This window comes from Scardinius erythrophthalmus (genome assembly GCF_964197995.2).
Source record: "Scardinius erythrophthalmus genome assembly, chromosome: 11".
In the NCBI taxonomy this organism is placed as follows: domain Eukaryota; kingdom Metazoa; phylum Chordata; class Actinopteri; order Cypriniformes; family Leuciscidae; genus Scardinius; species Scardinius erythrophthalmus.
The window spans coordinates 41,000,561-41,028,046 of record NC_138231.1 but is presented as its reverse complement, the minus strand read 5'-3'; the positions used below and the strand labels follow the sequence as shown (position 1 = coordinate 41,028,046).

The 27,486-nt window shown below is 36.8% G+C and overlaps 1 protein-coding gene across 5 annotated transcripts in view; it reads right to left on the bottom strand.

The window, feature by feature from the left end:
• The window catches only part of scml4 (Scm polycomb group protein like 4), a 36,011-nt gene extending 9,777 nt beyond the window's left edge, over positions 1-26,234 (bottom strand). For 2 of the 5 annotated variants that reach the window (XM_081379624.1, XM_081379625.1), the window contains exons 1-4: positions 25,872-26,234; positions 18,964-19,189; positions 8,031-8,257; positions 5,521-5,647 (exon numbers count right to left, since the gene is read on the bottom strand). In XM_081379624.1, the coding sequence (XP_081235750.1) occupies positions 5,521-5,647; positions 8,031-8,257; positions 18,964-19,165 (556 nt within the window). In that variant the 5' untranslated portion in view covers positions 19,166-19,189; positions 25,872-26,234. Of the gene's footprint in view, positions 1-5,520; positions 5,648-8,030; positions 8,258-8,620; positions 8,691-11,106; positions 11,391-11,442; positions 11,552-18,963; positions 19,190-25,871 lie in introns of those variants that run through there. The other 3 variants (XM_081379626.1, XM_081379627.1, XM_081379628.1) reach the window with 3 other exon arrangements.
• Positions 26,235-27,486: the final 1,252 nt, after the last annotated feature.

The following is a 27,486-nucleotide window of genomic DNA, read 5'->3' as shown; positions in this document are numbered from 1 at the left end:
AGGGCGAGTAAATTATGACAGAATTTTCATTTTTTAACCATTCCTTTAAGTTAATAAGTCATTTTAAAAGCAAAGCAAAGCAAAATCAATAGCACTAACAGCATCACCACAGTATTTAAAAAATGAATCCATGATCTATAAAGACAATGCCTACATGTAATTGTACAACACACACACACACACATATTGGCACGCAGTGCACGTCTTCCTTATTGACAATACAAAATGGCTTGTGATATTTGTCAAGGAATCTTCAAACATTTGAGGCCACATTTATAAATCGTTTCGTCATGAGACCCAAGAGATGAGCAATAAAAGAAAGAGAGGGCAACAAAGGAGAAACAACATAGAAATAAATTGTGAGCTTCAATCATGTGCTATATACTGTGCATTTCAGTAATTGCAAAGGAATTATTTATCAAAATTAAACCTCATATAAACATGTACCAAAAAAATAGTCTTTACATTTTAGTTTTATTCTCTGACAAATTCAAGAACATTACAAATATACACCTGCTCCTCTTCTTAAAATAATGCCATTGAACTAGATCACATACTGTAAATCACACCTAAAAAGCATCTGCGGTTTTATAAGCCAATAATGTTTTGATTACCCTAAAAAACAACCCTTTAATAGGAAACATTTCCAATTCTATGCATTTATTTATCCCAAGTGACTTACAAACGAGTAAAAATACAAGCATGAGCGTTTAATATCAACAAAAACAATACAGGTACATAACAGAAATAAAGAGAGAGAGAGAGAGAGAGAGAGAGAGAGAGAGAGAGAGAGAGAGAGAGAGAGAGAGAGAGAGAGAGAGAGAGAGAGAGAGAGAGAGAGAGCAAGTGTGTGGGAATCCACCAATCACTCGTCCCCCTCCCATTTCCTCCCACACAATCTGTCCCCACTGACTTCCCTCGCTCGTCTGCAGCATGAGGATGCTTTAATCTGACAGATTGCCCTGCTAAGGGATTTCCTTCGTCGTCTGTCATCTAGAAGCACCATGACCAGGAGTCAGACACACACACACACACACACACACACACACACACACACACACACACACACACACACACACACACACACACACACACCTAAAATAATCCCAAGAAGTAGCCTGTGCTATGTTTGAGAATGGATAAAGGGTAACAGGATAAAGTCAATGAACAGCAAGTGTACAGAGTACAGAGATAACACACAAAGTCTTAAAATAGATAACCAATAGCACGATTACTGACATGCCAGACGTGTAGGCTTAACGACAGTGAAAATGAACCACCCTCAGGAAAGGCAATATAATTTAATTGCAAGCAGTCATATACAAACACGTTTTCCGAATAAAACAAAACACCAAAGCTGTTAACAATGACCTGAGCTCATTAAGGTCATGACCTCGACAACAACTCCCTCGGTAACACCCTCACATCGGAACACAGGTTTGCGAATTGTCAAATTTCTTTCTTAAAAGAATTGAAGACAAAACGCTGGTGTGAAACATATCATGAAGGCAAATGAACCTGAACAAAATGAACATGGTTGTTGAAATATAGGAGAGGGACCAAAGCATGACTTTTCCATTGCAAAAAGAATTAAAGTCTAGAAACCTGGTGGGCAGACAAAAGCCTCTTGTTCAGCAACTACTCCCCACAGCAAACGGATTAAGCTTTGAGAACTCAAGACGGAGTTCAGCCATACGTCACAACTTCTCATGTTTAAAGTAGACCTTGAACAGCACTGAGATGCAGTCTGCATTCATTTTGAATGGCATAATTGAAAATTACACATGCTACAGTTGTGATGTGAATTCATTCTAAGCTCATATTTTAAAAATAGTACGATTTTTTTTTTATTCCATTAAAAAGGCAATATAGCAGAACAGAACTGATCTCTCCATTGTAATGAAGAGATAAATTGGATGATAATGCCTCTAAGGCTAGAGCAGTCAGGTTCCTCAATAATGTCCCTTGAGACTTTCACACCTATTAACCTTTGAAATAAGAGATGTAACTACTCTTCTCTCTCCATTCCCTTTCCTTCTAGTCATGGATGTTATTGCCGAACTGGATGGGACTGAAGGGTCCTGACCCCAAAGATTAAGTGTGTCTGTGCCATATGAAATCTTAACTGGCTACATTCACACATACTGAGTTTAGGATTGACAGATCTATTATTAAAGTCTTATCACAAATGACACAACAATGTTTGCATGCTTAATTTGTACTTTTGTACTATTGTTACAAAATATTTCTATTTCAAATAAATGCAGTTCCTTTTTAACTTTCTATTCACTAAGTAAAAAAAAAAAACGATCACAATTTTCACAAAAATATTAAACAGCTGTTTTCAACATTAATACTGATAAGAAATGTTTCTTGAGCACCAAATCAGCATATTATAGCATATTAAAGGGATAGTTCACCCAAAAATGAAACTTAGCCCATGATTTACTCATCCTGAAGTCATCTTAGGATATGACTTTCTTCTTTCAGACGAATACAATCGGAGTTATATTAAAAATTGTCCTGGCTCTTCCAAGCTTTATAATGGGAGTGAATGGGTTTATGTCTTTGGAAGTCCATCAAAGCGCATCCATCCCTGATTAACGTGCTCCATGCGGCCCAGGGGGGTTAATAAAGGCCTTCTGAAGTGAAGCGATGCGTTCTTGTAAGAAAAATATCCATATTTAAAGGGATAGTTCACTTTGAAATAAAATTTTGGTATGTTTTAGCTTACCTCAAGGGCATCCAAGATGTAAGTGTCTTTTTTTCCGCAGTAGTTTAAATTTTGATATTTTTAGGTCAAACCGTTCTTGTCTGTCAGTCATATAATGCAGGTCTATGGTCACTGTCTCAAAGAGCATGCACAGAGTCCAAATTAAACAATTCCCCATCGTCCAAATTAAACAATTCCCCATCGTAAGTACACATTGATGGCCTAAGACACGAAACGAGCGGTTTGTGTGAGAAAACGAACAGTATTTATATCGTTTTTACCTCTTGTAACACAGCCACGTCCAAGTGATCTGAGGGCGCGGGCGCTTCCTGATGTGTGACGTGTGCGCAGACTGGTGCATAGATATATATACACTAGATTTCGCATGAAAGACATTCGTTCCAATGAACTGCCGTAGCCAAGGCGACATCTAGTGTATATATACTATGCACCAGTCTGCGCACACGTCACACACCAGGATGCGCTCGCGCCCTCAGATCACTTGTACGTGGCTGTGTTACAAGAGGTAAAAACGATATAAATACTGTTCGTTTTCTCACACAAACCGCTCGTTTCGTGTCTTAGGCCATCAATGTGTACTTACGATGGGGAATTGTTTAATTTGGACTTCTCTGTGCATGCTCTTTGAGACAGTGACCATAGACCTGCATTATATGACTGACAGACAAGAACGGTTTGACCTAAAAATATCAAAATTGAAACTACTGCGGAAAAAAAGACACCTACATCTTGGATGCCCTTCAGGTAAGCTAAAACATACCAAAATTTAATTTCAAAGTGAACTATCCCTTTAAAACTTTATCGACTAAAATAACTAGCTTCCGGCAGACGGCCTACGCAAGTTGACTTACGCCAAAAGAGTAACACTTGACGATGTATGACGTAGGATGTAGGAGTAGCGTAAGCTTTGACGCCTCTCGTGGTTCAAACAAACAGGGCTGGGCAACCGCGTTAGTCATTACGTTGTGCGTCAAGTTCAAGGGTTACTCTTTTGGCGTAAATTGATGTGTATGGCCGTCTGCCGGAAGCTAGTTATATTAGTTGATAAAGTTTTAAATATGGATATTTTTCTTACACAAACACTTTTATCATGAATGGATGTACTTTGATGGACTTCCAAAGACATACACCCATTCACTCCCATTATAAAGCTTGGAAGAGCCAGGACTCAATAATTACAATAATGATTGTATTCGTCTGAAAGAAGAATGTCATATACACCTAAGATGGCTTCAGAGTGAGGAAATCATGGGCTAATTTTCCTTTTTATGGTGAACAATCCCTTTAAGCTCTGCCATCACAGGAATAAATCACATTTTTAAAATACGTTTAATAATAAAACATTTTATTATTTACATTTAAATAATAAAAGAACAATTATTTTAAATTGTAATAATATTTCACTATATTACTGTATTGTTTTGAATCTAATAAATGTAGCTTCTTTCAAACACTTAAAAACATCTCACAATCTCAAACTTTTGACTGGTAGTGTATAATATGGAAATACATTTCTTCAATAAATTCAATTGAATTTTAAAGAACTTTCTATAAGATAAGATAAGGACGGAGAATGAGTACAAATGAAACCAAACAGGCAAAACATTTTCATCATTTTCCAATTGGAATCGATGTTGTCTATTTGGATAGTTCCCCCAAAATAGTTAGTCAGTAGATAGTTCTGTCATCATTTACTCACCCTCAAGTTGTCCAAAATATGTATGAGTTTCTTCTGTTGAACACAAAAGAAAATATTTTGAAGAATGTTGGAAACCAAACAGCTGATGGACCACATTTTTTTCTCCATACTATGGAAGTCAATGGGGTCCATCAACTGTTTGTTAACCATATTCTTCCAAATATCGTTTGTGTTCAGCAGAAGCAGCACATTTATATAGGTTTGGAACAACTTGATGGAGAGAAAATGATGATTTTTGAAAAACTATCACTTTAAATAAGATAAGGAAAAATATCTGGTCTTGTTATAAAGACAGTGTTGGTGGTCTTCTCTCACCCCTGAGACACACATCCCATCATATCATTTTGATTAAAAAAAATAACAGTTATCATAATTCCCTTAGAGTTACAGTCCCTACTGGCCACTAAAAACAGAATGAGACGGCAGCAAGTCATAATGTGACTCCTCTGAGGACAGTGATTCTCTAATGCTCACATTTTATTATTCCCTTAATGGTTAGACCTGGTTACTAGTTTCTGGGATTGGCATGGCAATACTTCAGACTGCAGATATAGGGCCCTATAATTTCTGCGATCACGGAATCGTGGACGGAATTGGCAAATTAACGTGGAATCTAGTGTTAAAGCGGATTTCTTTTTAAAAAGGTTTTTTTTTCGGTCCTATTTTTTTTTTTTTTTTAAAGAAAAAGCTAATGGAGCACTTAAACTAATATAATTTATTTTACTGACAGTTTAAAGCTCATAACCATTAATATTTTGTTGTTACTTGAAGAGTGCAGTGTTATGTTGCATCATGCAGTATTTGTCCTGAAAAGTAAATGTGATGTTGTTACCTCAATAAATTTAAGTTCATTCCTATTTTATTTGTGTACATTTTAATCAGTAACATTAAAAGCACACTCTTTTTACAACTAAAATAACAGTAAAGTGTAAAAAAAAATAAAACTGAACTCCCAAAAATTAAAACGGAAAAAGAGGAATTTGCAAAAATTAAAATGGAAAAAAACGGAATTTGGGAAAAAATAAAACGGATTTTATAGGGCCCAACAGATAGTGAAACTGGTAGTGTACGGATGTGTGTCCGTTACCTGTGAGGACCTGCGGGGTGGCGGAGTGGGGGATAGTAGCAGCGTCCTGGGGGATTGAGCTCATGTCTGGCTCTGGGGTGCTGCTGGGAGGAGAGATAGCCAGGGGCGTCATCAAGCGAGACTTCAGCTGGAAAAAATATATATATTATTATTATTATTATTATTATTATATAATTGATTAATACAAATATATTAAGATATTTATAAAATATATATTTATGCCATGTCATATTTTATATTATGCTTTATTACAACTACAAATACAATAAAGTAAACTAACAATTACAATAACAAACTATATCTGATATACACTGATGAGCCAAAACATTATGATCAGTCACAAGTGAATATCGTTGATCATCACCTGACAGGTCCACTTATTAAGGTCTGGGTAGATAATCGATGTGTTGGATCGGATGCAGGAGAAATGGGCAGGAATGAAGATCTAAGCGACTTTTACGAGGGCCAAATGATGACAGAATTTAATAGCAGTAAATTTACTTTACTGCATCCTAGCTCAAAATCAATGCTTTACTGTCAAGTGCATTTCTTTGTGACAAAAATGCAATATTAAAGGTGCCATTGGTGATTATCTGCAGTAAAAAAAAATTGTTATGCTGGTTGAAAGTCTTCTCATATCCTGATAGCAATCACTCTGTTAAGCAGTCTAAATCTATTTGTATAAATATATGTCATCTTATTTTTTTACTCTTTAGGTGGCCTAGGTTAAATGTGCTTGGTACCATTCATGCTGGGTTTTTTTTTTTTTTTTGGTATTATTATTATTATTATTATTTTTATTTTTTTTTGTTAAAGTTGAAAATGTTCAATATATATATTGAACATTATATATATGTCATATGTGCTGGGCAAAGATTAATCGTGATTACCGGTAATCGCATCCAAAATAAAAGTTTGTGTTTGCATAATATGTGTGTGTACTGTGTATAATTATTTTATATATATAAATACACACATATGCATGTATATATTTAAGATTTTTTTTAATTTATATATAAATTATTTATATTTATATGTAATATAAATTATGTATAAATACATATACAGTATATACATGCAAATATTTCTTAAATAAATACATGCATATGTGTGTATTTATATATACAAAATAATTATACACAGTACACACACATATATTATGCAAACACAAACTTTTATTTTGGATGCGATTAATCGCGATTAATCCTTGCCCAGCACTAATATATATAAATATATATATATATATATATAAATATAAATGTCGCTTGTGGAAGGCGTAGGACCATAAAATGTTCAATCGTTGCGTTCGGTCCGAACGATCCTATAGCATGTGTTCCCTGTCGGTCAGTGTGTGTTTGCGTACCACTGCGCAGGCTGTTCACGCAGACACAACTCATCTGCGCGTTCACGTACGCTGTGCAGACCTAACTTTCCTTCTGAACCGACAACAAGTGGCACTGGCAAAGCATCTACGATCTATCCATCTTACTCGGAGCCAAACAGACTCTCATTGTGGAAACCCTGTCATGCAAGAAATATTATTACACACTGACAAGTTTTGCTAGCTAAACAAAACGAAAATATGCTGCATCTAATTCTGTTTTTAAGACTTTGTTTACGTTTGGTATTGTTGTGTTACTAACTGTACTATAAAGTTTTCTCACCGGTGAATAACACATGATATTGGTATTACAGTAACGTTGGCTGTGCGCGTTCATGCTTTCAGGAGGCGTGGCTTTGGACGGCGATTTGCAGGGAGGGTGGGACGTACGCTTTTAGTGCTATCAAGCTAAAGTTAGCATTTTCCCAGATGTTTGCTAACTGCATTGTATAATAAATCTATAAAATCTATTATTATTTGTTTCTGTGCTGTTTTATGGTATTCATTCAGCAAAACATTCCTGGGGGAACCAGATGGGCTGGATTTGCCCAGGGACGAATTTTAGCCCCAGTCCAGCCCTGCCACAGGACAACTTCAGGGGTCTTGCAAAGTCCATGCCCCGGTGTTTTGGCCGCACGCAGAAGATCAACAGCATATTAGGCAGGTGGTCATAATGTTTTGGCTCATCACTGTACATCCGGTAGAAGTCTTGCAAGGATGTTTACTGCAAATCTCCTAACATGCACAGTTGCACACACATTGTGGTAGTGTGTAGCTCTTTAAATCAGCAGCAGAGACATTATGAGGCCTGTGCTCAGGCACACGGCTAAAAATAACTCCGCAGCAGCAGACTGCAGATACATCAGTCAAAGAACAACCACCTCGTCCCCTCCTTCTCTCACAGTCAACATCAGACGGGCCTACCTATATACAAACACACACAACACATTACTCTGCTCCTCTAGCTAAATAATTATACAATAAGCGTTACACACGCACCAGTATGTATTTAAATGCACCACTTGATGACATTTATGCAATTGGCAGACACTTTTGAACCTTATCTTTGTGGCCTACAAATACATACTCATATTTAAATTGACACACAAACACTCTGATGTTCACTGACCTTAAAGCCAGGCTTCCTTCCTCTTTTCTTAGGCACTTTAATGGGTGGGAGGGATTCTGGGTAGCGACTCTGATATTCCGGGTGCCTCTTCAGGGGTGGGCGACCCCTCTTGCGACCTGGAACTTTTCCACTTGGGGGCGGGAGGAATGAAGGGCTAATGGCCCCAGGTGACTGCATCTCTCCACCTCCTGACTGAACTGACGCAGCAGCAGGAATACTCATCAGACCTGAGAGAACACCACAATGTCAATGTTAGACTGTTAAATTATGATATTTAATCATTTTTAATACTGTATGCTGAATATTTTTCTTGATTGAATGTAAAAATATTGATGTGTGTACTGTTTCGACTGCATAATGTGATGGAGATTTTCCTTTTAAAAATACTTTAAATTGTATACTATGTGAACTTTCTGGTTTGGGTTTCATTGGATAATTCAAAGTTATAAACAGCAACAAAGACACAAACCACAACTTTTGTAATTCCCAACCATCAATTCATCTTGTAACTCTCCAACTCACTCACCAACTACAAACAAGCACACACACAAATATGTGTAGTCAGTAAAGAAAATTTTGGGCTCCCAGACCTTTTGACCAATGAATTTCCATGACTTTTCATTCGTCAGTCATTCGTGATTACTGGATAATTTTAGTAATCTGAAAGAAAAAAAAATAATAATATAATATAGCAATTTTAGCTGATGAAAATTTTTGAAAAGAATAGACATCAATAAATCAAAAATAGTCAAAGAAAAGAAAATGGCAGTATTTTATTTTACAGTCCTGTTCCGCATGTACATACTATATACTTATTATAATAATAAATAAATAGGTAGGTTAATAAATAGGTACTAACCCTGAGCCTACACCATAACCTAACCTTAAAGGATTAGTTCACTTCAAAATGAAAATTCTGTCATCATTTACTCGCCCTCAAGTTGTTTCAAACCTATATATATTTCTTTCTTCTGCTGAACACTAAAGAAGATATTTTGAAGAATGTTGGTAACCAAACAGTTGATGGACCCCATTGACTTCCATAGTATTTCCTACTATGCAAGTCAATGGGGTACATCAACTGGTTACCAACATTCTTCAAAATATCTTTTCATGTCTAAAAATCAAATTTTAAGATTCCCTGATATTACATGTTTTCAATGACCATGAGAACCCTGCAGTTTCCATTTAACTTAATTCACAGAAAATAAACACCAAACCAACCAAAACAGTTTGTTTGCATTCAGATGACAGACAATGCTTTAACACATTGATTTTGAGAAAGCAAAACTAACAAACACTAGAAGTTTAACTCGAACACATGACCACGGCCTAAACACTGCAACTTGTAGTTCAACTGCTGTTCTTGGAAACATCACTAGTATAAATAAATCTATTACATTTTTTTTTTAAACCACACGTTCTGACCATAATTACACAAGGGAACTTTTATATTCATTGGATAAATAGCGGAAAAATAAGGAAGCATGTTTCCGCCACAGAATAAAACATTTTAAAAGATAACTGTGACTTTTTATCTCACAATTGCAAGTTTACATCTAGCAATTCTGACTTTAATTCTCAGAATTGCGAGATATAAAGTCAGAATTGTGAGATTTAAAGTCAGAATTGCGAGATATAAAGTCAGAATTCTGACTTTTTTTCTCGCAATTGCGACTTTATATCACGCAATTCTGACTTTATAACACATAATTGCGAGTTTATATCTCGTAATTCTGACATCTTTTCTCAGAATTGTGAGATATAAACTCACAATTGTGAGATAAAAAGTCCAATTCTAAGGAGAAAAAAGACAGACTTTTTTTTTTTTTACCTCAGAATAGTTTATATCTCACAATTCTGACTTTATAACACGCAATTGCGTCTTTATATCATACAATTCTGACTTTATATCTCCCAATTGCGACTTTAATTCTCAGAATTGCGACTTTATTTCTCAGAATTGCGACTTTATTTCTCAGAATTGCGACTTTATTTCTCAGAATTGCGACTTTATTTCTCAGAATTGCGACTTTATTTCTCGCAATTGCGACTTTATTTTTTAGAATTGCGACTTGATATCTCGCAATTGTGAGAAAAAAAGTCAGAATTGTAAGATAAAAAGTCGCAATTATTATTATTTATTTATTATTCAGTGGCGGAAACAAGCTTCCATACAAAAACATGCTCAAACCATACAGATATGAAATTCTCAGCAAACTGGGCTGGAAATACATGAAGAACAAAAGCTCTGAGGTGGCTTACACTGTGCAGAGGGTGGAAGAAACAGACATGGTGCCACATAAAAGCATCTTCACTATCCTCTGCTCTTCCAACTCTCTCTCGCTCTCTCTCTCTCTCAGTCGGTCCCCCTCCCCCAGCCCTCATTCGCTCTCATCCCCTCCCCCTCCAGCTGTGGCGCCTGGCCTCAAGATCAGCCCTGACAGACGGCTTCCCCTGCTCTCATCCAACCTCTTTACCCAAGTATTCCCTGGAACTCTGTAGACCCTGGACCTTTCGAGGTGAAATGAATTATTATGATTTAATTATGATTTCCTGGAAAAAGAAACTAGTAAGGCACATTTTATCTTATAACTACAATTAAAATAATGATAATAATAAAAAAAATCAGGTTAATCAATTATTGGTAATTTGACTATTTTATATCCATCATGCTACATTATAATCTTCTGTACTCAAATACACAGAATACACTACTTTCACATTCAGGGTTTTTTTAAAGGGGTGCAATATAAATATGCTTTGCAATTCGCTGTAGTGTGCACAGACAATAGACAGTTTGAAGCTCGGCTGTTAAAGCAGAGATAATAAGAAAGACATGAATCTGCATGCTTTTCCAGATAAATATTCATAATATTAAATGAGTAATAGTGAATACTTTATAAGAATAAGTTATTTGCCAAAAGCATCAGGTAACATGTGACATATTATGCAGAAATATAAAGAAATGGGTCATTTTTAATAACTATTATTTGTCTACAAGATAAATAGGGATGACCCTGATTCAAAGTTATTTTCCTAACCACTTTCTAAACATCAGATTATTTCCGCTCACCTGCTCTCTCTCTTTCTCTTTCTCTCTCTCCCCCATGCATCAGCCAGGCCATGCGTAATTACATTAATCTATTTCTCGAGCATTGTGGTTTCCTACAGATGCATAAATCCTTTCTAATTCCGATGAATTTATGTAGCGGTGCACAGCAAACCGTTCAGAAAGCAGAGAGAGCGCGCGCCATTAAAAATAGAGCGTCAAAAATAGAGCACCGTTCCTCATGCGCGTGTTCATGTTTACGAGCCGTGTTGCATTGCGCGAGGTCTTCCTTCCTTATTTCCTAATCTGACCGCGAAATCAGCGGCACGCAAACGCATTTTTGAATGTATGAACACTCACCGACCACTCAGCTCTGGAGCGGATTCGTTATCAGCAATGTCAAGAATAGCGTATCAAGCGCGCTTCCACAGGCAGACCGGCCGCTTCTGAAACCCCCGCGCGCTCTCGATACCACCGCGCGCTCCGCAGTCGCTACCTCGTCCCATTTCTGTCGTCATGGCAACTGGGCGCCTAACATCCTCCCTTTGCCATAGTCATATGCTGATGCGGAGCCTGCGGAATAATTTACACCACAGCCAAGACTCCCAAAACGCAATCCCCACTGCCAAGAGCTTATGGACCGAATTTTGTTAGCTGATAAAAAAAAAATATATATATATTAATGATGTAACCAGCATACAGCTTACAAAAAAAAGAAGAAAAAAAATATTACGATTCATTACACACGTACTAATTAATATAATACATAATTAATAAATAACTAGATTATTTTAAAGAGCTGGCGAGTTGTTTTACAACAACAACAAAAACAAAAACACGAAAAAACCTTAATAGTAGTTAAATATTTGGGGCAATTTTAAATGCGTAAAACTGAATTTGCAGATTCTCACTGTATGTTTAAATCTACAGGCTAAACTTGAACAAAATGGAAGTATAGTGAGATTAATATAACATTTAAAACCCTTCAAATATATATATATATATATATATATATATGTATGCGTTCTCACATAATTTAGACAGAAAACTGATTTCAAGATTTTTTTTATCTCTATGCTTAAATAATATAAACATTCTGACATAATGACACTGCAAAGAACTTGTAGTTTTAATAGATTGAAAATGTAAAAATGTTAGTACTAGCCTACATTTAATTGGTTAACTGTAGATTACCTTATATGTAGGCTAGTATATTATATTTTAAAAGATAAAACAAACACATACAACTAATCTAAAATACTGTTAAAAAAAGAAGTAAAAAGCATGATTTAGCTAATAATTGAGAACATTTTATCATATTTAACAAAGCAATATGTTAAAAAAATACAATATATAGGTGAAATTATATTTTGTAGGCTAATTAATCTTTTATTTAAAACTGTTCTGTTATTATTATTACATTTTGCAGACAATTTTTAATAGCTTAAATAGGGTGGCATTATATTATTTACTGACATTGACAGTTATGAACTCATGATGCAAAATAATTGTTTGCATTTTAGGAGTAAACAAACAACAAATAAACAAATATACAGTTCCGGTCAAAAGTTTGGAAACATTACAATTTGTTACTAATAATAATGATAATAACGGAGTATCAAATCAGCATATTAGAATGATTTGTGAAGGATCATGTGACATTGAAGACTGGAGTAATGGTTGATGAAAATGCAGCTTTGCATCACAGAAATAAATTATATCTTAAAGTATATTCAAATAGAAAAACATTATTTTAAACTGTAATAATATTAATATTTATTTAAAAAAAAAATCTGTATTTTCGATCAAATAAATGCAGGCTTGAGCATACGAGACTTCTTTTAAAAACATTAAAAATAGTAATGTTTCCAAACTTTTGACCATGTATATTAATCTCCAGCTCTTGAATATTCAAGTCCCTTTCAGGTTAATTAATAATCTTATACAAAGGAATTCAAGCTGCCTAGTTTTAAACACGCTTGGAGGACTTTAGATAACCTCTTTTACTAAAATTCAGGTACTTTATTATGAATCAAGACCAAGTTGCATTTTTTAATTAGACTACTATAAAAATGAATCACTGTTACATATACGAAGTGTAGCACAATACACTCCAAAAAAAAAAGAGCACATTAAAAACAACACGAAAACCCATACAATATATTAAAGGCAAACCAGAGGAAAGACTAAATTCACCTTATCAACAACACAAACACTGAACCAACAGCACATAACAGAACGCTTCTGAGCTCTCAGCCCTCATGAGACAGGTTATTATCATCTGTTTAACATTCACTCATCAGTGATGGTGCTAGTCACTTGGTCATTGAAAAGGTAGCTTCATTAACCATGCATCTGACCAGACAAACCTAGATGATTTCACGAGGCGCAGTTGGATAAAGCTTGGCCTGATAACTGAAGTTATGATTGGAACTGCAGGATAATCTCAACACTCCGAGTCCTACACTGTACAGAGCTGGACGAAGCCTCCTCCTTCCCTTCCGACCCCCCTCGGAAGAACGCTGGGAATGTGTAGCACTCCCTAAGTCGGAGGTGGGGAGGGGTCTGGCTCATGTACCACACACACACACACACACACTCACACTATCACATGCTGGCGAGTGTACAGACAGCGTAGTCACGTATCTGCTGACTTGCTCTGTGCAGGAGAATGCTGTTAAATACACAGGCGAAAGATTAAACACTATGTAAGCTGGACGGTGAAATAAGATTCAGGAAAAGTCTTTATATGAAAAGGTTAAACCATTGGGCAGTGAGGCAATAAATTACATTTTGGCCCCTTCTATCTCAGCACTTTGCTTCTACAGTAAGTCTACAGGCACTATGAAAGTACACTTGTGAAATCACACAAACACACACGGCAAACACACAACTGGGACTTCTTCACACGCCGTCTATCAGACAGACCTGTCCTTGACCTCCCACTTGGATACTTGCATGTGATAAACGGCTTCCAGGTCAACAGAAGGTCAAGCCAATCGTCTTTCAAGTCCTACCACACACACACACACACACACACACACACACACACACACACACACACACGTCTTCATACACACCAACAAACTGAACTGGAATAAAATGATTAAAGTTCAGCATCACCATGTCATAATTTTCAATGGAATGAAAAAAAATATATATATATATATATTTTTTTTTTTTACAAGCCCTTTACAACAAAGAGCCGCATGCTTTGAACACAACACATGGATGAACCCGTGAACAGAAACAGCAGCACCAGCAAAGTTCAAACTACAATACAACACACAAAATCAAATGGGTCATCAGCAAGATCAATAACCTATGTGGGTTGCTATGACAACAGCACTTGCCAATGCAAAGATAATAGCGAAGAAAGAAAGAAAGAAAGGTTATTTAAAGGGACTTGTAAAGACTCTTGCTGGCAGTCCGAGCACTAGCTGCTATCACAGAAATCACATCCGCTCATGGCTGAAAGACAGTGGTTTCTGCGGAGCCGTCTTATGGCCAACTAAGAGGAAGCAAACTAAAAACAATGAGCAAACTCGTGAAAACTGCGCCAGAAACCCAGCTAGTCTGACACAAATCATTCAGAAAAACCAAAGCCTCTATACAAATCCCAGCATTGGTTCAACTAGTTTTGATTTAGGACCCATTTAACACTAGAACCAAAGGGTGACTGACCCAACATAGCATCAAAACTCCTGTACGGACCAGGCCCCACGGTTCGGCATGCATTGTGATTCGCGGATCAACTGCTAAATTGAACTACCCTGGTAATCCAGAGTTCTCGCGAGAGCACAAGTTGAATTTGCTCAGTGAGTCGAGTAATGATGCTCATTAACTATGCCCCTCGATCTGAGCTGCACCAATCACATCGGGTTATCTGATATAGGCGGGCCAGAGGCGAGATGACGACAGCGCTGCGATGTCGAAGTCATTAGTAACATTGCAAGATGGCTATGGATGAACACCAGTTGTTTGAAACGGCTTTGGCCGCTACAATGAACGAGTTAGACTTGGCTTTTTATCTAAAAGAGGAACAGAAGACGGCGCTCGAATCGTTCCTTTGCAAGAAGGGCGTTTTTGCTGTTTTGCCGACTGGATACGGTAAGAGTCTAATCTACCAGTTCGCTCCGCTGGTAGTTAAGCGAATGGGGTTTATTGTTGTGATTGGTCGTAGTGTTATTCAATTGCGTGCAGTGAGATTTTCAAATGCATGCTTGGTGCCGCCCCTCGAGCTGGCCGATTTTCATTAGTCGACGCCAGACCATTAATCTTTTAGATTTAGGTCTGGATTTCCTGGCTAAAGTTTAACCATCATAGAGTGAAAGTTTATCGTGCTTTTCTTGCAAACGCGGAAGAAGAGGTGAAAATTGCGGAAGAAGAGGTGAAGACTCACACGCGGTTAGGCTATCTGTTAGCCTAGTACACCCAGAGAGAGAGAGAGAGAGAGAGAGAGAGAGAGAGAGAGAGAGAGAGAGAGAGAGAGAGAGAGAGAGAGAGAGAGAGAGAGAGAGAGAGAGAGAGAGAGAGAGAGAGAGAGAGAGAGAGAGAGAGAGAGAGAGAGAGAGAGAGAGAGAGAGAGAGAGAGAGAGAGAGAGAGAGAGAGAGAGAGAGAGAGAGAGAGAGAGAGAGAGAGAGAGAGGCATGTTTCAGAAAGCGCTCGAGCACCGAATTGATTCCTCTTTCGCGTTTACTTGCGCTTGAACGCACACATACACAAAATGATGTCAAAATACCCATCTCGGCAAGTATTCTCTCGGTTATGTCATGAGTGAACAGTTGAGAAAGAAACTGGATGTGTGTCAGTATATTCAGTCTGTGCATGCGCTCTTAAAGTGACAGCAGCCCCAGTAGTTGGCGATGTCACTTTGTAAAGAAACACTACGCACCTGATGCATGCGCATGACATCACCGCTTTCACAAAGTTACTTTTTTTTTTTTGGTTTACACAGAGATGATAAAGGTATCGGTTTCAAAAACCTGCACTTTGAAACCCATTTTCAAAACTTTGCATTTTCAGGGCCCCAAAATGCCGTTGTCATGTACATGAATGACCAAAACTTAAAGGATAATTCCGGTATTTAGCACTTTGAGTCTCTTTACTGGTTTGTTTAGGATGAACTAGAGTGGTGGACACAGAAATGTTGACGATGGGTTGTCTCGACTTTTTGACTCGTTTAGGATCGCCTTTGACCGCTTCAGAGTGGCTGGCTACGGGCATGCACGAACATGTCCTTAAAACAACCCTTAACGTTCGTTTTCAAAACTGTGCAACTCACCGAGTGGTTAGTGGTGTTCGTTGATGATTAATAACAAATATATCGGTGCAATGTATGATTTCAATCCGTGTTATTTGCTATAGTGGAACTATTTTTTCAGATACCTCACAACCGCGTATAAACTTCCGCTATTCTATAAACTTCGATATTTGAGTCTGAAGCGCAGTAATAACAACAAGCAATGAGTCCTCCAACAGAAATCAATGGGATTTTACAAAATGCCAAATAAAACACGACAGAAACTGTATTTCGCTACGCTACTTGTTTTGGATCATCAACGAACACCACTAACCACTCGGTGAGTTGCACAGTTTTGAAAACGTTAAGGGTTGTTTTAAGGACGTTTACGCGGTCAAAGGCGATTCTAAACGAGTCAAAAAGTCGAGACAGGACCCATCGTCAACATTTCTGTGTCCACCACTCTAGTTCATCCAAAACACACCAGAAAAGAGACTCAAAGTGCTAAATACCGGAATTATCCTTTAATAAAGATAAAAAAATAAAAATAATCCGTTTTATAACAGTGTTGTGTAAGCCGCACCTTAAATATTGTATTTGTATTTGCCATATTACCGAAACCCATCTCTTGAAAACCAGTGAAATATAAAACTCAGAAAGGGGACATTCACGGCTGTCTCATTGGACACTCTGTGAAATACATTCAGACAGCCCATTTCACAGCCTGACGCAGAGCTGGGCGCCATTCACCCATCCAGAGGATCACTATATTTAATTTCTAATTATGCCTGGAATACAGAAGCCAATAAATCAAAAGTTAATTAAAGTCATGGATTCATCTTTAGTGGCAACTCAATCATCTCAAACCCATTAACACTTCAGATGAGGGACTGCTACTGTGCGAGTGTGTTCATGTATGTGTCTATGTAAATGGAAGAGACGGAGAGGAAGCTGGACAAAAGCCTGAAGCGTGGTACAATAACCTCAGTTTAAAAGGTTTGGGATTTTAATTTTTTAATTCTCCATGACAAATGTGGCATGCATGATGTCAGAGAAATATGCTAAAAATTAACCAGAGCATCATTAGAAATAAATGATTTTATATTAGGGCTGGGCGATATGGCTGAAAACTGTATCACGATATAAGTGTTTCATATTGATAATTATTGATATTTTTTATGACCTAGGCTTTTTAAAATAAGGACCAGGAGAAAATATATTACATTTAAACATTTTTATTTTAAACCTTCCTCTGATTATAATCCCCTCAGTTATAAAGGCAGAAATGTCAACACAACCATGGAAAACACTCAAATAATTAAAATGTAATGATAAGTCTAAAATCACAATGAACTTAACAATTATCTCTTAACATTAAGGTGCAAAATGAAAGAATACGTAAGAAATGCTTAATAAAGTGTAATAAAATAGTGCAAAGTGTTAAATATAAAGATGGTCTGACTTATAAAAATTATCAAACGTTTTATCGAACGCATTTTTTATTGATATTGATTACGTGTCTATCGCGATACATATCGTTATCGTTTTATCGCCCAGGCCTATTTTCTTTCATTATCACTATTCTCATATTATTTTATTGACACTATTTTGTCACAGCATTTAATAATGTTCACAAAATATCAACAAATTGCTGCTTTGACTGGAACAAAAGCTCTAGGTGAACCAAACAGAGATCGATCATCAATGTCTGGATTCAGAGTCACATGCAGTCATTGACTGGAAATCATACCTAAAACATTCCCACACACACACACACACACACACACACACACACACACACTAACTCAAACCAAAATAACAATAGAAAATCAACCATTGTTTGCCAAGTCCTCCAGCCAACGCCTAGCATAGAGGAGGGGTTTTGTGAAGAAAGAAAATAAATAAATGAATGTGTTACCCTCTAATGGCAAAAAGTTATTTACTTCATTCATGGCAAGTTGCCATAGCAACAGACAAGGGAAACCTGATACTGAAGACCATGTGATCGAAATAACACCAAAAATTAGCGTATGTGTTAGACAAGCAATACTGTATTCCACCCGAAAAAAACAACAAAGCATTAGAAAAAGCGAAGGAACATACATCTTTCTTCACACAGCGTGAGAACAGGGACTGCAATAATTAAGAATGACACATTAATCTGCATTAATCTTTCTGGAGTCAAGCAGCGCAGAATCCCAGGGTCCAATGTAATGAACGGAGGATCTTCTCGCTCTCCCAGCCTTTTTGTCTGTCTTATCCTCTCTAATATTGTATTTTTCCCTCTTGTGCCCAATTATTCTTCTCTCATATCTTTGCGTTCCTTTCCACCAGCCGGCGAACCATCTAAATCCCTATTAATGATGGTAAAACCCTGAGTCTTACACAAACAGGTCTCTGTATGCACATATAGCAGTTTATACAATGAAGAACTGACCTTTTTCATTCATGAACAGGACGTGAGGAAACAACATCAAGAGGGATCCTTACAACTAAAGTCAGCAGAGTGCTAGTATAATTCCAAGCCATGCACATAATGTTCTTGTCATTTCAAACCATTCAGGATCAATGGATTATATGTATATTTTTGTGAATTTTTCTGCCATTGAACTGTAGTTATCATGAATGAATGTCTTACTTTGTGAACAAGTAGGAGGTGTCCTATCACGTATCCGCTGCCCGCTCTGCACTTCCTCTCCCAGGTCAACCAGTTGCCAAAGGCCCCTCCCCCTGTCGTCACGGCGATCAAGGCGAAGGCGGAGCCTGACGCTCTGCACACCCAGGACACTTGGTATCCAGGAGACAGTGGAATCCTCCAAATCCCTGCCACGCAGTCTCATTCCCACAGCGACCAAAACATTACACTGGGAGACACAAACACACAGAGGACATTAGTGCATCGAATCATTCTCAGAGACATCTTTACTGTTTCTTTTAAGGTAACAAGCAGCCTAACATCTAATGTGAACAAAATGACCAATAAATGTTAAATAGCTTTCCATCTATGCCATTGGCATCTCATTCTCACCATCCATTATAAAATGTTTTATATTAACACTTGGAATTTAAAGGTTCTTTGAATATTTGGAATCTAAATAATACATTTTGTTTAACTATTTTTTTCCCCAAAAAAGTAGGCTGAAAAAAACCCAACAAGTGTTTTCTGGATAGACAGCTGTCAGTGGAGCAACGAAAAATCATTAACAAAAAAAAAAAAATTGGTAAAAGAGAAAAATAAGCAGAGCCAAGTAATTCTTGACTAAATGTAAAAGTGTTTAATGTGCATTTATACAAGGAATTATAAATGCATACTATATATTAGGGCTGGGGATCGATTTGATTTCCGTGGCTTTTGAGAATCGATATCAAACCACATTTAAAAAAAAAACGAATAATCAAAAATCGATTTTTGAGTGTGTTTTATATTGTATGAATTTATATTTGCCTTTGCGCTTTGCTTTTGGTACGAATATAGTGTTGTGCTTCTTCAGTTTTGATCTGGGAGTAAACAGGCCTCATTAGCTTGGAAGAAAATGCACACAAGCAGAAAAAGCATTTGCATCAAGGTGATCCAAGAAACATTTGGGCAACATCAAGCTTCAAGAGACACATTCAATGGAAAAAAACAGCTACGAGTTGGATAGTGGACTGAATAGAAGTTAACAATGGCTAGCAAAAGTCCATATCTGAGGCACACTTGGACTCTGGTGACAAATTCACGCAGCTTTTAATACTACAGAATACCAGTTACACATATAAAAGCACATTCAAATACCTCTTAAAGTGCAAGGGAGGTTTTCATTGAGGTATTGAAGGAGTCATTGTGTTAGAAGTTCAGTGCAATAAAAAAAAAAATCAGACCAAGTGCGTTTTTGGGAAAGGAATATATCTTGGCAGCCATTTCTGACCCACCCACTGGTGGGCATGTTTGTTATTCCACAGAGTGGTAATGCAATACATCTTCAAAGTAAAGATGACCCCAAGTGGTCAGGACATCTCACTCAAACACACACACACATTGGGTTTCCATGCTTTATGGGCACCTTCCATAGACATATTGATTTTTATACTGTACAAACTGCATATTCTACTCCCTAACCCTAAACCTACCTCTAAACACAACCCTCACAGAAAACTTTCTGCATTTTTACATTTTCAACAAACAAAAAAACATCACTTAGTATGATTTATAAGCTGTTTTTCTCATGGGGACCAAAAAAAGTCCCCACAAGGTCAAAAGATTTTAGTATTACTATCTTTGAGGGGACATTTGGTTCTCACAACGTAGGGTTTACCCAACCCTAAATGATGACAGAATTTTCATTTTTTGGAGGACAAATCCCTTTAATCAGAATCACCACAAGAATTATAATTTTTTTCTTAAAAAAAGTACTTTCAGTGCTCAGATTCCAGTCCTTATAACCACAAGTAAACCATTTCCATTCCTCTCAGCATCAAAACAAAAAGTGCATCATTAAAATCAGATGTTGAATTTGGGTTAAAAAAAGAAAGTAATAGAAAAGTAATCATAATAAAAATGAGATGCAAATTAGCCAACTGTACCAAACAGTAGAGCTATTGTTAGGAAAAATTGGACTGGAGGAGAAGATGAATTACAAGACAAAAAAAAAGTCCCTTCCTCTCCTTCTTCCTGTCTTTTAAAGGGGTGGTATAATGCCCTTTTCACAAGATGTAAAATAAGTCTCTGATGAGTGTGTATGTGAAGTTTTAGCTCAAAATACCTCACAGATATTTTTATATAGCATGTCAAAGTTGTCACTTTCAGAGGGTGAACAAAAATGCACTGTTTTTGTGTCTGTTCCTTTAAATGCAAATGAGCTGCTGCTCCCGGCACAGGGGGCGGAGCTTCAAGAGCTGGTGTCCTTTAACCTCACACAGACATGCACTGAAAATGTCAAAAACGTTTAACCTTTTATGTTCAAACCTAATGTTCAAGAAAGATGGAGAGACTCAAGAAGAAGTGACAACACTTCTGAATGGTTAGTTGATGAGTTTATGTAGCTTATGTGTAGTTATCTTCTAGTCATTGATTAGCATATTCTGTCTTGATAATCTATAAATCGTGTTCCGGGGGCGGGGTTTATGTAAATTTTAGGGTTGGTGATGTCACTAACCCGGGAGGAAGCTCGTGTAGTCCTTACCAGCCGTTTGTTGTAGTCCTTAAAAAGCGATTTCTTTAAAAGCAAATATCTCCCTTTGCTTTGAACTTTGAGCGTTGTAACTTTGCAGATGTTGTTTATGCTCAAACAGCAACATTACACGCTAACTAAAGTTAGAAAAGTGAAATCATAATCAACCACCCCTTTAATTTCTAATTCAAGCATCCTTTGAGCCATTTCTTTAGTCTTAAGAGGAAATCTAAGCATGTAAAGCATTCAAACTCATGGCACATCAGGTTTTTCTGTCAAACAGTGAACCGACCACCAACCTAGTTTTCATAAATTCATATTTTACTGGTTAGTACCCTTTGTGGCTTTTTCGATACATGTATTCGCGAACGGTCTTGGGTTAATTTACCCTTTTCCACAGCTAACTCGTAATGCATATTTTCACTTGTCCAAATTTTTCTGCTAAGGGAAACATTTGATATTTAGAGTGTGCATCTTAAATGGAAAAAAACTAAAGTAAATTTACTTTATTAAATTTGAAAGGTATTAAGGCACGGATTGCAGCCTTTGATAGAATATTACACTGTATTGTATGTTTAAAGTAGCTGGATGTTTAAATTGTGTATGGAGTGCACAGAAAAATAGTCCTACAATTTGTTTCATTTTTTGGCCCTCATTTTAATTTAACAACCAAATCAATGTGGTTGGTCTTTGAATATTATGTTAGTGAGCTAACTCCAGGGAAACACTAGTGTAACAAAGGGTTGCAAACAGTGACCGATGGGTGATGTAAGTGAGTGTACCAGGGGGCTGAAGTAATCACTAAAAATGAACCGTTCAGTTTAATGAGAGTAATGAAACTCAGTCATATAACACCCTGAGAGTCAGATTACATTTGATACCTCCTTAGCCTTCAGCACAACAAATCAGTGCAAAAGAGAGCTAGGTTTCACTACCACAAAAAACTAAATCAAACCTGAACCCTCATCCCTTTTAGTCATTATATAATAAATAAAACCGAGATGAGTAATCTGGATGCAGAAGTTTGCATGCTTTAGACCGGCAGCTGCCCTCGTAATAATGTCTGCCCTTCCAGATAATCCTTTTAGTGAGGGCCACATTTGGCCAGTGCTTTATTAGCATTCATCCATATTTTATCATATTTATTCGTATTTGCCCTTGTGCTCTGTAGGCTGAGAGAGGCTTAGTCTCCCCTTGAGAAATTACTTTAGCAGCAACCGACAGAATCAGAGACACAGACACATTCAGAGTTTAAACATTAAAATTCACTTGTGCCCAGTACAAATACAAAGTGACTCTTGATTCACATTCACCCCCCCCACACACACATCCTTCTGAAATGTTAAAGTGTCTAAATGTGCACTCTTTTACTTGTTAAAAAATTAAAGAAATACGTTTAAAATCATAAAGTGGCTTAAAAAAAGCAGTTTTAATTTACATTCAGGGGTCACGTTAGGTTGAGATTACATGTTGGGATACACAATATTGGCTGATATTACAGTTTTTTTAATTGTTTATTTGTATGCTTAATTCCCCTATTTCTACATTTAGATTACCTTTGCCATCATCTAATCCTCATTTTTAAAAACACTAATAATTAAATATTAACACTGTTAAATGTAATCTTGATCAAATCTCAAAATTAACATGCATTTTTTCATACTTTAAGTTATAATGTGTTGATGCTTAAGTTCACGTATAGTATTTATTTATAATTTTTATTTTTATTTAGAAAAAAATAATAGAATTATAATATCGGCCATAGCATGAAAATACTAATCAGAATAGAATTATAATACACTAATCACTTGATATACGCTATTGTTTAAAAGTTTGGGGTCAGTACGCTTTTTTTAAAGAAATTAATAGCAAGGATGCATTAATTGACCAAAAGTGACAATGAAAATTCAAATAAATGCTGTTCTTTTGAACTTTCTTTCATTAAAGAATCCTGAAAAAAAACTTTTCACAAAAATATTAAGCAGCACAACTGTTTTCAACATTGATAATAATAAGAAATGTTTCTTGAGCAGAAAATCAGCATATTAGACTGATTTCTGAAGGATCATGTGACACTGAAGACTGGAGTAATGATGCTGAAAATTCAGCTTTACCATCACAGGAATGAATTACATTTTAAAATATTTTAAAACAGAAAACAGTTATTCTAAATCGTAATAATATTTCGCAATATTACTGTTTTTACTGTATTTTTGATCAAATAAATGCAGCCTTGGTGAGACTTCTTTCAAAAACATTAAACCCTCTTACTTTTGAGTGGTTGTGTAATCTCAACATGCATAACATAACAAACAAAACCATTCAAAACCATTTGAAATAGAGTGAGATCTTATGATGAATTTAACACACACCAAACACAACCTTAAAAACTGAACTAACCCTTCCTTCTGACCGTGAGGAGTGCGGAGCTCAGACTATCATTGATACTCTGCTGAGTCATCAAAACAAGAAGACTGAATTTCATTCTGGACGACATTCAGTGAGAAACATTCACTTTCTTTCAGCTTCAGTGTATGTTTTCCAGAATAGGAGACATACTTGAATATCTCAGTTAAAACTAGGAGGTTGAGACATGGGGCAAAAGGCAGGATTTAGAAGAAAGCCACATATAAAAGAGGTAACAGTACTAACAATGGTAATAGTGGATTGTCAAGTGATGTGGGGAACACATAAAAAAAGGGGAGTTCGTGGTGAGGAGGATCATCTATGACCTTCAGGTTGATCTAAAATTTCACCCAGCTGAATCTCAATCGTAATCATACTCTCAAGAATCACTTCAGAAGATTGCCGAGCTCATATCGGCACTTGGAAAGGTACTATGTCTCGGTCTATGACACACACACACACACACACAAAAAAAAGATTAGCCACTTTTGGGCCAATTACTCCACAATCGAGTCTTATTTTCAGACCAGGAACCAGGGTGAATTTTAAAGTACCGTACAATATATCCTGCTGATATCTCTGAACGCAGTGTCAACAGAAAATTATTTATTTATCACGCAGTGGTATTTCCTCACATGAACATACCATAAACTGTAAAAGGGCAGGGCTGTTTGTGCATGACCCTGAAGTTCTCTGTGACGCCAGCGTGTTTTTCTAACCTTGTAACCAAACACACTTTCACACAGTCCATCTCTTGGGGCTTATTTGGTTCAATAATAAAGAATGTGTGTATCCACTTATTCACTCTGACACAGTGCCTGAGGGTCTGTTATACACACACCACTGCATTGTCTATGTGTGTGTGTGTGTGTGGGTGAGCGACCTTCCACAGAAGACATTTCAGACGTGCTTAATCCCTGAAGTTGCTTTTTTTTTCCCAAAAACATTACTGGGGGATTAATAATTATCGCAAAATGATGACTGCTAAAAAGTTTCATGCCATTAAAGTCCAGAAGAATAAGAAAGTATAGCAAACAAATGGCTCTGACAATATAACCAATTTTTCTTGCAAAATGTAGTTTACTTCGCTGAATGCAATAAAGCAAACCATATTCAGCTTTCTTATTCACAAATCCCACCAGGCTGAGATGCAGGCCTTTAATACTTTAGGGAAATTGCCAGGAAAACAAGAGCCAGCACAGGTGGGGCAGATAGGTTGTCCCAGCGGAGTAAAACACATAAACAACCCTTCCCAGAGGAAATGTTTTTTACCCAGAGGTTCCTCTTTCATAAATCAGGAGACTTGGAAAACGGAGATCTCCGTAATGTTTCAACTTCGCCTCAGAAGTTTCCTAATTACACATTTAATGAGGATACATACATGGCTCAGATAATTTGATGAGAAATCTTTGAGTTCATATCAAAATCTCTGGCTTTTGATTGCAGTGTTTGGTATCTTGCCAGTTCTGAGCACAGTGTGAGACATTGCTGAGATCTCTTCTGAAACTCTTGTGAGATTGCTGGGGTCATTTTCAGGAGAATTAAGCATTTTTCTCCATTTAATCTCATTGCTGTATAGGATAAACACCTCATCTTTGACTTTTCTTTCCTGTGGGTGTAATTAAAACTGATTTTCAGATAAAAATATAATAATATGTAACATTTGATATTATATTTCTTAGTATTATTAGAATGAAATAAATAATTAGCTTTGCAGATTCAAAGTTGCAAACAGACCTCATTAAAATCTGTTTTATACACAGCGTCTCAGCGATATCAATATTAAGTGCAATCTTATCTCAAGATACTCTTATAAACAGACAGATATGTAATGAACAGTTATTATACAGTCTATAATGTTAATTAATCACCAGTCGGACGGCATCGCAGTGACCATTTCATATTTGCATCGATGAACGTGGCGTCTCGAATGACTCTGACAACCGCAAAGATCCTCTTGGAAAAGGCAGCTAATGCCGAGATGATTTACCTCTGCTTGTCGGCGGCTGCAACGCGTGGATGGTCGTCAGTCCGAGTCGTGCAGACACTTTACCCCGGCAGCAGCAGCTGGACTGCGGGCTCGATTTTCTCCCCGCGCCGCCGGTGCTGGAGTGAGTTCGCGCGAGGACCGCGGCCAGGGCTCCGGGAGCGAGAAACAAAACAAGAAAACAGCCGGTTTCGCTTGCTCGCAGACACGGTGCCAAACTGATCCGCACCCCGGGGATCTAATTAAATGGCTAGGCACGGGGGCGTATGGTGAAACGTTTATATATTTCGCCTAGGTATGCAAAACGATGTAGAGTAAAACACCCACACAGGATATCCGACAGTATCCCAAAATCTAGTGCATAAATACTGCATGTGTGTGTGTGTGTGTGTGTGTGTGTGTGTGTGTGGATGGAGCTGGAAATCTCTCTTCGGTTCTTGGGTTTTGGAACAAACCCACTTGAACTCACTTGAAGCTTGTTTGTGAAATTCCGTGGAGGATTGTGAGCTTATTTAAACAGGTTTTCCGATCCGGTTATTCAACGTTTATGAACTGTATTTTTTTAACAGTTGATTTTATATTGTCAACTGACTCATAAGGAAGAACCTACAGCAGAATCGGTGTAATTTTATTAAAATGTGTTGCATCAGCTGTCCTAAAATCCCACTGCACAAGCTCACTATAAATACATTTATCAGTTTCGTGATTTTTTTTAAATAGGCCTACATAAATAGCTTGTTTAAAATAAGTTCACTGCAAATTTTATTTCATATTACAGTAAGCTCAATTTACTAGCAGTCGTCTTCTGCCCGCATTCAGCTAATGTAAAATCATTAATAGTAGGCCTGTGTTAAGAACTCAGATGATTTGGTGGTTTTTTATATTATTATTATTATTCTTGCACAGAATAAAAAAAAAATGCGTTTAATTTATTGTTGTTTCGTGCATTGAGTTGATAGCCTATATTCGTCTTTATTTATTTGTTTATTTATTTTCTGTTCTTTGTGGTCATTTAGCCAAGTACTCAAAGCTATATTCAAAATCAGAAGGTGGGGGAGAAAAAAATCATATTGGATTTGGGTGTTGAATATGTATCGCAACCTGTTCGGGAAGCCACTCAAGGTCATGGGACGAAAACTGATGTTGGTTTCGCACTGCAGAAATACACCGAAAGCATTGCAGTCATAGTGTTATGTGGTAAAAATGAGGAAAATACGGCACATTTATGAGCATAGCTACTCACAGAGCCTATATTATCGAGGAAATCTGCTTAAATATCTAATGCATGGCACGAAGAGCCTATAGTTATTGTCTACCTATAGAGCGAATATTGTCCACATTAGTATAATATAGCCTAATAATAGTGTGTAAGCGCGTGAAGTTGCACACTTGACTAACTTACTGGTTTAATACATTCAATTCCTTACAACGGCAAAAATATTTATAGAAAGGCGAAAAATGTCGATGAGTAGCCTACTATAAATTATTTAGGAATATACTCTCATTATTTAAAAAAATAAATTACACTGTAAATTGTGATTGCTGCTTTTAACATCTAACGTCTAAAATCTAGACATCTAAATGCATTTCTCGTTTAATTAAAAAAATTAAATTCAAA